The 11,661-nt window shown below is 39.6% G+C and overlaps 1 protein-coding gene across 2 annotated transcripts; it reads right to left on the reverse strand.

Annotated features, from left to right (window-relative positions):
- Window positions 1–2,153: 2,153 nt before the first annotated feature.
- On the reverse strand, window positions 2,154–11,419 carry LOC105054838 (FT-interacting protein 3). Of its 2 annotated transcripts, none has more exons than XM_010936451.4 (4): window positions 11,278–11,419; window positions 11,087–11,164; window positions 9,477–9,514; window positions 2,154–5,376 (listed from the first exon to the last, which is right to left on the reverse strand). In XM_010936451.4, exon 4 carries the CDS (start codon window positions 5,335–5,337, stop codon window positions 2,323–2,325), a length of 3,015 nt encoding a protein of 1,004 aa, XP_010934753.1. In that variant the 5' UTR covers window positions 5,338–5,376; window positions 9,477–9,514; window positions 11,087–11,164; window positions 11,278–11,419; the 3' UTR covers window positions 2,154–2,322. The 2 variants fall into 2 exon arrangements, with proteins under 2 accessions (XP_010934753.1, XP_010934752.1); XM_010936450.4 differs by having other exon boundaries at window positions 9,477–9,554.
- Between the last annotated feature and the right edge of the window lie 242 nt (window positions 11,420–11,661).

The raw sequence follows: 11,661 nt of genomic DNA on the forward strand, positions 1-11,661 counted from the left end.
TGAATGTGCAATAGCTTTTATCAGTATTAAAGTTGATTGGTTAAATGATCCGTAGAGGTTCTGAGGAAAGCTTCTTCATTTTTGGGACAAGGGAAACGTTGGAGATCCTTCCAGATTTCTTAGCGTATGAAAAGTAGACAAGGATAGGCAAAGGTAAAATAAGAGAAGAAAATAGGAGAAGAAAGTAAAAGAGGTATGCATGGTTTGAAGTAGAGCACCATTGACAGGATCTGGGATCAGTCTTTGTTTTGAGGTATCGAGTCCAATCTAAGAAGGGCGGTTGTGAGGTCATTGTTTTAGCCTGGTTGAAGTAGCTGAGAAGTTGAAGGCTATCGCTGTGCACCAAATGCAAGTTAGATGTGACAGATTCACATCTAAATGGAAGGTGATGAGGAATGGGCTCTGAAGGTTGGTGAATGCTGGGTTTTTTAAGAAATGTAAAGCTTTCTCTGGGATAGGGCATGTAGCTACTGGATAGGCTATAGTTTCGGCATCCAAGCTGCAGGGTGTGAAGATTTTTGTAGCAAAGCAGCCTAAGAAAAAAAAATTTTTGACCAAAAAAAAAAAAAATAAGGAGCTTGCTCCGGAGGGGTGGCCCAATCACATTCCTTCATGCAGTGTTGAGAAAAAGTAATAGGATTGGTTTAGTGGCTCTATCCATGTGCATTAGCTTAACTGAATGTTGTTTAGAAAGCGAGCAGAAATTATCGAAAGAGCTGAAGTTGTAAGCAGAAATTTCTAGGTTGAGGAGGGCTGAACTAATTTACCAAAAAAAAAGAAAAAATGTGGGCTGATCTACGCTTCAACATCAGAACCCATCCATCATCACCTTGTTAAATGTCAGTCCATGATAAAAGGGGATATAGCATCATGCAGGCTCACTGAACCCACTGGGAAACTCAACTCAATGCGGTGCTAAATGACTATATTATAAAGGCATTCAAAAGAGTCATGTAAAAATTATCAAATTTAGAGTGTAATTAACATTATAAGGTCGGCCTTCTGCTATGAGATTGAAGTCACTGAACTAATACAAATGTATCCATATTGACAGAAATAACATGTGTGTAGTACAGGGCGGTGCCCAAAACCCAGAATCATGTCTGCATTTGAGTCAAAGATGATCTTTGAAGACAAGAAGCATGCTAACATCCAGCATCAAGGCATTCGGTCACTCAGGAGAGTCCCAGCAGCTTCTTGATACATGATGACCTTCCAGCACCTTGACAACAACCATGTTCATTCTGGTGAAAAGGCTTGAATAAGAAAAGTGGAATTAGGAACAGTTATTCCTCTTTCTATTTATCTAATAACTTTTTTATTGAAAAAAAAAAAAGAAAGAAAGAAATCTAGCTGGAATGGTTCTACGTTAGGGGCTTAGCGCGAAGAACAAAAAGAGGGACAAATTTCTTCTGTTATTTCTGCTTTTTAAACCTGTTTGGCGGGAATAAGATTTGTTCCAAGATTTTTTCCTGCTTTGTTCGCGATCCAACTGCACCAGCAGCGCCTGGGTGTGGGATGCATATAAAATACAAAGCTCATATGCTTTGCATCGTAATGTTGTACATATAATTTCGTATAGAATATGCCAATAGGGCTACTAATTAAATCTGATGGGGAGAAAATGTTTTTAGATTTGAAATGATAGGAAAGCCAAACGATAGCGAGGCGTCCAAGGATCCGTACCGACCCATGGATCTGGAAGGATCCTGGAGACACTAAAGCTTCCAAGGGGCCACTTACGTGACCATCCATCTACAAGCACAGTACAGGCTGATAAATATCAAAGAAGAAACAAGGTTGGCCTTAACAAAATATGAGCCATAACAGAGTCTAGAAATTCTGCTCCAAGTGCGCACCTGCACCTAGAAACTATCAAAAATAGGCCATTTCAATTAAGCACAGATGTTAATATGCCAAATTAAGGATGGCTTGCTTTCCTTCTGACCATTTACTTTTCCCGAACAAAGATTTTTCATTCATGCTCCTATCAAATAGGTCCCGACCATCATAGTTGGATTGAAGACATCACAGTAAATGCAGCAACTAATCAACTCTTGTCTGCTAAACAACAGACGCACCTGGAAGAAGTAAGCTTGTTTGAACATTACAGATAAACCCAGAATGATGTTACTGAAAAGCAAAAGCCGTGCTGATGAAACAAGTTTCTAATAATTTATTTCTGGTCTTCACCTATCGTCGCCAACTTCTACAACTATTAAACAAACAGAACGGTTAAGGGCAAAACAAAGGAAAACAAATTACGGATAACAAGCTTAACTGACTGAAACAACACCAGCAATCCACCCATACATCCCCTATTTACAGCATACTGTCTGTCCTTGCCGGCAACCGTCGGAAGAAGTTTAGTGGCGGTGACGGCATCCTGTGCCGAAACCTTGGATGCCTCATGATATAGAAGCCTGCCAAGACAGCAAGTACCTGGAATGGTGTCACATACAGCACCAGTGCTGCCATAAGGCAGAATAACACAAAGATTGCGGTGGCCCGTGGATCCCTCCAGCTGAGCAGTGCCTGGATACGCTCCCCCTGAGTTGCCACGTCACCTACCACAGTTTGTATCCTCCCTGCAACACTCCTCAGTCTATCATACCTCATCCGTACAAGGTCTGCACTCCGGCTGGTAGGAAATGTATCGAACTCCTCATCAAGCTCATCTGGGTGCACGGCCTCTGCATGAGAGATCTTTGTGTTCATGTGTGGAGGATAACGTGGACGATACCGATAGTTCCACAGCCCTATCAGGAACATATACAAAAATATTGTCGGAAGTATCAGCTCTGGGAAGCACACAAGCATTAAGAACAGAATATGCACCAGTACAGTTGTGATAGGGTTCTTCCATGCGCAGACATCTCCAAACCATTTGCCCACCGCAAACAAGCCAGAGAAGACTGACATGAGCCGGAAGAAATTTGCTTTGCTTCGGCGCATGCTCCACAGGTGAGAGTCAACATCAGACATGTACTCCACAACTTCCCTTCTAAGGGGTGGCTCCATTCGGCTCAGTCGTGCAGCCACTATCTGCACTGCTTGGTGGCGTAGCATATCCAGCTGCCTTACGGTTAATGGGCGTATATAGTGCATCTTTGGTAGCAGAGGCCTCGAGTAAATGCACATCATGTTGATCAATGAAGTGGATGAGAACCTTATTGCAAGGTGGAGTTCGCCCATCTTCTTGACACCTGAAGGGTGTAGAACTAGAAGCGGGTAAGAGTGAGTGTACACACGTCCAGTTTCAAGGGTGGATAAACGAATGCGAACCTTGCCAATCTTTACATCTCTGTTACCATTAGGACCCTTCTCACCAAGCTGGCAGTTGTCAAACACACCAACAGTGAGAACTGTCGCTGGATCATAGACTTCCCATGTATACTGCTCATTGTATTTGGGGCTCAAGCTGTTGATGATGGTGCGAGTGCGTACCCACTTTTGACCATATTTGGCTACACAGTAGGTATCTGATGTGCCCTTTCCATCTCGTGTTTTCATAGGATGAAGCCCCTCAGCATTAAGGATGCCAAGCTCAAGCAACCCAATTGATGGTTTCCACAGCTGCTTTGCTGTTGGTCTCAGGTCGCTACTGTAGTGGGTAGACTCATCAAGTACATGGTAACCTCCATCCAGACAAACACGGAGATGAAGCCGGCTAGAGAACTTCTCCTTCTTTATCTGGTCCACATCAACTGCAACTGGCTTTTCAAGGTTGAACCACCGACCATGGATCATCCGATCATCAGCTCGCTTCTCCATAGACCCCAATGGTATTACAACACGGCCAATCACTTCATCTTTGTTTGGCCCTACTTTGTCTTCCACAGAAAGGATAAGGTGGTCCTCAAATGGTTCAGCCACCACAAACATGAATTCTTCATTCCAGAGAGGGTTGAATGTCCGTGCCTGAACCATCCTTGTCCTCAACAACTGGTTTCCTATATGTGCCTTCACAAACACATCTGGGAAGCGAGTTTTATCAGCTATTATAATATCTTGAGCCTCGATAATGTTGACATACACATACCAAAGCCTGGGTGCATGGTAGACTTTTGACCGAATGTGAGAGCTGACAACAGAGGCATCAACAGGCATTACAACATCCGACTGCCATGCATCAGGAAATGCCTCATCAGCTTGGGTGCCAAACCAAACTGCAAGCATCAGTTCTCCCTTTGTCTTATCACCCTTCTTGTCCTCAAGCCGGTACCACTCTGGAGCCAATGGGCTGTCAGGTGGGACACGTGTCGGGACATCATTCAAATCAAAGCGTATGAACCCAACAAAATCATCCTTGACAAGATTTTTGTCTTTGACCACAACGTCAAGAACTGATGACTGCATCCGATCTCTGGAGAAAGCAAACACTTCTTTCCATTCCGGGTTCTGCTTCTTCTCAAAGTGCTTTGTGTTCCCTCTGTAGTTCCCGACTCTCACTTCAACAAAAGGGTCAAGACTCCCAGTAACATCCATGGCTGGTAAATCTCGTGCCTTGACCACCCGCACAAAGAGGTACTGCATTTGCTCCACAAGGTCATATGTACTAGCTGGCTTCTCTGCACGGATGACCCTACCTCCAACAATCTGTCCCCCACCAAGGAAAGGGCTTGTTTCTTTGAGTGCATAGTCCACTGGTTGCTGCGATGATGCCGATGAGTACATCCTGACAATTCTTGGGGGTGGAGGCTCAGGTTTCATTTGGTCAGCAACATACCTTACTGGTTCACCAACTGGAGCTGCAGCATGGTGCTGGTAGACCTCCTTTGGAATACTGTGAAAGGTATGTCTTGACTTAGACTTGTGTTCTGGAGGTGGATTTGGGTTTGTGTTTAGGACTTCGACCGGCATTTGACGTGTTTGCCTTGGAGGAGGATTATTTGGGAAAGGATCGATAGCTGGAAGGGGGTTGGAAGGTTTTATTGAGGGGTCATCAGTAAGGAACACTTTGAGGCCAAGCTCTCCTTTCACACGGGAAAAAATTCCACGTTTTTCCAATGGGTAATGCATGACTACAGCATCAGCAAAGGGGACAAAAGAGGTTCCAGCAATCCGGACCTTGCCAAGGAAAGACCTGGAATGTGCTGCCTTATTGATGTTGTACACAAAAGCTTCAAGCGCAAGATCAGGGAGTGAAGCAGGATCAGAAATGTTGAAGTAGAAGCGCTCATTCCAGACAGGGTTGAGATCTTTTTCCTTGATAGTAGTACGGAACTTCTGGCCATCAAAATGAAGTTCAACACAAGGACTAGCAGAACCCTGCCCATCCTTGGGCATGAGGTCATGGGCACTTATAACTTCCACACCCAGCTTATAATTGCTCATCTTCAGCAAACCTTGATTGTTCTTGGTAACAAATTCTTCCTAGTGAAATACAAATGAAAATGACATTAGTTCATCCATACATACATATATATATATATATATATATATATATAAGAGTATGCCCAAATATAGCTTTCAAGCTTGAAGTACTAATATCATGAGTGAGAGAGAGAAAGATGACCAGAAGCATAAACCCACATGGACCAAATTTCAGAAGATAACACAAAGCAACCCATATGATTAAGCGGAAGATGAGTTCTTGATAAGAAACCTTGCGAAAAGAACAAGATTATCCCAGAACATTAAAGGGCAGGATAGTGCACAAGGCTTCCCCTACTGTAGGGTCTAGGGAGGCTCAAATGTATGCAGCCTTACCTCTGTATGCAGAGAGATAGTTTCCATATCTCAAACCCATAACCTCTAGGTCACAATGGAGCAAACTTCTTGTTGCACCAAGGTTCACCTTCAGACTATCCAAGAATATTCTATGTTGAAAAGCGTGTTTCACAAACAAAGAAACTCAACAGTCCCACCATCTTAGGACCGATATTGACCAGCATGATACATAAAGGGAGCACAAGGTAAATCTGATGTTCTTGCATTATTGTATATCTTAAATATCATTGAAGCATGAATAAAAATCATAAAGTTCAAGGCAATGGTCAGCTTCTGGTGTCCAAAAATAGAAAAAATTGCAACTGAATTCAAAGAAGCATGCTTACTTTGCTCGAAGGTAGCATTCAAACAATTAGAGAATAGGAGAATATAATAATTTATTTATATTCAACTTAATATACTTATTTCATCATCAATTAGGGTTAGCAGGCACTAGCATCTTGATTTCTCAATTAAATAAGACTAAAAGGTCAAATCTTAGAGTAGTTTGCTTAGGAATAAGATTTTTGTTCCTTCGTTTTACCAAATTTTGCCTTTCTCACCTTTTTCTCGGGAAAATACCTTTCTTTCAATAATATTCAGTTATCAAAACATGTTTGGTGTTTAAATATATTGGCCTTTTAGGAAGGGTAATCTTATATAGATTAAAAAGATCCTTATATTGGAAGCTTTAGAAAGTTGTTACTTCATATATACTTTGTGCTGCCTAAAATTGTGCACATACACATGTTTTTAACCATACATTCTAGAAATATCTAATGATCTTGGGCTTTGATGAAGATCGAAGAATAAAGAAACATTTTTTGTGCCCTAGGCTGTGTATTCTTTAGGGGTGTAGAGATATCTCTTCACCTCATATGCCATAAATGGGACTTTTGAAGAAGAGATCTACATCTTTCACACTGAACAAACACCTACAGGAAGGGATACTAGAAAGATGTGTTGGTGGTTAAGGATCATGTGAGCTCTGAATGGACGTCAGAAAGAAGAACCTTGGTCCAACACAAATCATCCAGCTCATTTACCAAATAGACAAGCAGCCTACCAACTCAATTAATCTGAGAAGTTCACCTCTTGAAGCAGTCTAGATTCAGAGATCACAAAGATTAATAACAGTACCTTGTTTTCAAAAAATCAGAAAAGAAAATGCCTTTCACTGGACAATTTGAGGAGAACTAGGCACGTTCCATGATCCTTTATATAGGCACAATTGTCATTGTATTGATAGCTTATTTCCGATTGAATGATAAATCTAGGAAAATGATTACTTCAACATTATTTCATGAAATCCTAGTCATTCATTAACATTTTAGAGTTTGCTTGATAGCCATTTTTATTTGAATGTTTGTGGCAGCTATGAAGACATTAACAGTCAAAATTGTTCCCATAAATGCAGACGTTATGGACTATTGAAATGGAGATTATAGAGGGAAAAATCAGGCTTCTAAAGAGGAAGCAATAGCAAGTCCACTAGTCAACAAAACCGACTCTTCAATTTGTATAACACTTCTGTAAGATTCTTCATACAGATGACGAGTTCAGCAGTATTTAGATCCAAGAACAAATACCAAAGAAATGCAAGGTATTATGTGATGTCAGGCTCAGATTTTCAAGTTTATACTCTGACTTGGAGTAACGGTAATGTCTACTGTACCATGTATAATTTCTAATGCGATTATTGTGGTTTGCAAAGAACCACAAATTCAAGAGAGCCACACTCAGTCAACTCACGACCACTAAAATGCAGAGCATTTAAGGTGATAGATTATTGCTTTTGGAGTTCATCGTTTTGCTGCATACTATTTAAGACTTCCAATCAGTGTTAAATCTCCCTATTCTGCTTTCAGAAAATCTGAAGGTTGGTGTAGTGTTGCTTGCTGGATTTCAGATGAGATGAAAAGAGACCCTAATGACCCAATAAAGAAAAAAGCAGTGATGTCCAAAGAATTACAAACTAAAAATAACAGTTAGTTGTACACTTACTCAATTATCATATAGCAGCAGGAGATTTGCCTCATTCTCATGTTCAAAACTACAGATCAGTTCTTTCCAGGATGATCATTTGAGACAGCCTTACCACCCTAAAGGTTAATCTTCATACCAGCAGTGTGGTTCCCTCTTGGTATTGATCAAGGGCCTCTGGTTAGCATGCAGTTTTCTCTTTGGTTGTTTATGTATCCTAAAGAATTGAATTATTTGATTGCATAAAGGTGTCTTCGAACCACATTATTTATATTTTCTGTTCGAGTTGTAAGCAGCATTTTATGGCAGTATACGAGGTAATTTGCAGCATTTTCTGAAGAAGATTAAAGACCAAATATATAAGAGAAAATCATGAGCCATGTTAAAGTTGAAAGAATGTTAGCTCTGAATAGATCATAGAGTTCCTTATTTGCAATTAAAGGGTTTGGGCACATTTGAAACAAAACTTTGGGTGCTAGTGGAAAATGGGACATGAAGCAGTTGAAACATCATAAATAAGGTTTTGAAAATACACCAACTCATTGAAACATGCTACAACAAGAAGACATTTATTTGGAATAACTGGTTGTATTGATGCTTCAGACTTTTTAAATGACAGTCAATATTTATAAAATTTGTAGATACCATTAATGGAAAGAACAACACAAGGAGGAATGATTTTTTTTTGTCTCTTTTTGAGATCTCAAATCTAGAGCAGAGCATAGTTAAAGTAATCTATCAAAGAGCTACTCAGAACTTTGCAATCCAAGAATGCAGGCAATGAATCCAGTTATGTAATGACAGGGCAGATTTTGAGATATGGTCCAAATTTAACACATTTATTGTACGAAGAAAGAGAACATTTCAGAAGATTACTACTTATACATATATGGTCACGGGGTAAGACTTTGTTCTCCAATTACTGGAATTAACAGATAAAATTTCTTGCATGCGCATAGGACTATCATCCACAACAATAGCATATGACTTCGTAATGGAGTTTATCTGCCAGATTTCACTACTTTGAAATGAATGAGAGATCCCATAATCATAGCGACAATATAAAACAGAAATGATATCGCCTCAATGCAAGCAGCATAAGTAGAACATAAGTTCAATTTTCAGCAGTAACCACACTTGATTATAGCAGACGGCAGCTTATGTATCCTGAAATTTGTTTCTTTCTTTGATAATGTAAATTGTAGCACTTCTATTAAAGCATTTTAATAATCAGTAAATATCATGGCATTAGAGAATTTTTGGGAAATGCATTGCTGGCATTTTTGGACTTCACTACAGCAAAAGCAAGGTCTGATGGAAACTTTCAGAGAAAAGTTATTCTAAGAGTATAGAGTCGAAGAATTTGGATGGGTACGTTGGACATCTTTGAAGGGTAAAAAAGTGCACAGCTGAACATGCTGACTAGAGTTCTTGAGGATTAGTAGTGTACTTTGAACTACTCTTACTGCCAAAATCATCAATGTTAACCTTGATTGATCATTAAATCTGTGATCAAATGGGGGGAAGTCAAATAAAAGAACCGAACAATCAGAACCATTAAAGAACCAAGTGAATATAACAAAGATCTAAGATAATATCAAAGTAAATATCTAAAGATTTTCAAATTCCTTTTTTTTTTTTTTAAGAAAGAGTTTCACTTTTCAAGATTAGTAGACTTAGTATTTTTCACCTCCTAATGGTAAACACAGGAAGGACAATCTGTGAGAAATAATAACAAATGAACCATTAAAGTAAATTTAAAGGATGAACACATTTCTTACCTCAAAATTTTCCCACTAGAAGCAACTGAAGTGTTGGCCTGGCAGAAATGCAAAAGTATTGCATTGAAGCTTCAAATTCTTTAAATTTTACAAATGAAATCAGGACAATGAGTAAGCATCAAGAAATATTAGTCTTAAACCTAAAGTAACACAAGCAATGAGCCAAAAAAATTAAAAGTACAAAGACTAAAAAAGAAAGTAGAGAAGATCCATAATTTTTGAAAGTTCAACCATGGAGCTTCTTTTTTAATACTTGCCAAGGATATTCCCAACATGCCGGAATAGTAGAATTACTGGTTCTCTGCCACATGCTTTCATACATGATTTAAGTGTCAAAATCACCTTAAAGTATACTAAGCACAGCATAATTTATAATTGTTAAGTGATCAAATCCTTCTAGTACATACCTTCTTTTTTTCTTTTTTTTTTTCTGAGGTGTATGTTAAAAAAAACTTGTCATCTAACCATTGTGGCTAATAAACCATAAGACTGGTAAGCTAAAGACTTGTGTGTCCACTCAGAAACTTACATAAAATATATGACCAGCAAAACACGACCAATTAAAAATATAAGCTTTTTATTTAAAATTAAGAATAAATCAATCTGATAAAAAATGCCCAAAGCATAGTAAAAGGTCTCATCCTACAGTTACATGAAACTAATAGCAAAAATATACAAATATACATGGTGGAAACTCACAAAAGCATCAAAAAAGCATAATTTCTTGGCATGATTCAAGCTTCAGTTAACATGGATGAGTTTCTACAATTTATAGTTCATTTACTTTTTCCAACTTAAGCCCAGAAGAACCAAGCGCAGATTTCGAGCTTAGCTTCTAAATGCCTTACTTTCAAAGGTCATGGATGTGATCTTAACTAAATAGAATGGTCAAGTTCTTATAATCTCAACGAGACAGAAGGAAGAATCAAGGATGGACCGCAAATTAACAAATCAACAAGCATTTCAGTCCCTGCGAGTATGCAAGAACTAAAAAAAACATCACCTTTTTCACATCTCTGACCAGAGCTAGACCAAAATGGAAGGCCCATAAATTAAAACAACAGAAGCAAAGAGACAGAAAAATGCACATGCAACAGAGTGAACAGAGTGGGGAAAAAAATACTCAAAATTCTCCATGTCAGCAAACAGAAAGAGGTGCCCCCATTGCAAACTCACCACTTATTGGTTGCAAGAATGGAATCGAGATATTAAAAGCATCAAACAGAAGATCTTTAACAGTGCCGAAACGTGTCCAGCTTCGGATGGATTATGGATGAAAGGAATCACTGTCTCCCAATCACGGAAGGGAAGGAGAAAAGAAAGACAAGGGGGAAAAAAAAATCAAAGCCCACCTTCCATCTCCTCAACACGAGATCGTTGTTTTATGAAGGTCCAAAGCCCCACAACTCCACAAATCAGCCATTTTCCAGTTCTTGAAGAACTCAAACCACTCGAACCCATCCCACTCCAACAAAACCACAATACAGCTCAAAATCAAACAAAAATCACTCAATCCGTACCCAAAAAAAAAAAAACCCTTAAAACGAAAATATACGCTAAGAACAAGACCACAACCAAAAAGAATCAAATCAAAACGCAGACCACCTCACCTTCTCGGCTGATCACCTCCAGCTCCGTTCTCGCCCCTTCGGATGTCGATCTCAACTCCAATGAGCTCTTTAGACAACCTTCAAGATCAAAAACAAGCAGAAAACCAGTCAAAGAAAGCCATCAAACACGGCCGCGGAGTCGCTCGCCGCGTAGGGGAAAAGAGACAGGAAGAGAGAGAAAAAGAGGAAACCTTTTTTCAGAGACGAAGGCTCGCAGTGGAAGGCGGTGGCAACCTCGTTCTTATCGCGCTTCCGCGCTCGAGAAAAGCTTTTTCCTCGGCTCCGCCCTTCTTCGTCGTCTTTCTAATTAGAATTAAGGTTGGGATTAAATATTAATGGAGGCTTTTTAACGTTGTAGAGAAAAATTAGAAACAACTTCGCGTTGGGATTAAAGGAAAATGAATGCTCCTTAACGTTGTAGATTAAAATTATAAACAAATGGAAACCGTCCGGTGTGGGCCGTGCCTGTCGGAAATACCGGTGTGAAGGATCCCTAGCCGTCTGTTTTGTAATAGTTTCTCTGGGGTCCACGGAATGAACGACGGATATGGTGAAAAGGATTTGTAACAAGGTTT

The sequence above is a fragment of the Elaeis guineensis genome, chromosome 12 (genome assembly GCF_000442705.2).
Source record: "Elaeis guineensis isolate ETL-2024a chromosome 12, EG11, whole genome shotgun sequence".
Classification (NCBI taxonomy): Eukaryota; Viridiplantae; Streptophyta; class Magnoliopsida; order Arecales; family Arecaceae; genus Elaeis; species Elaeis guineensis.

Bases quoted from the DNA above. Each gene is read 5' to 3' on its own strand.
- LOC105054838 (XM_010936451.4), bottom strand. From the start codon at position 5,337: ATGAGCAATTATAAGCTGGGTGTGGAAGTTATAAGTGCCCATGACCTC.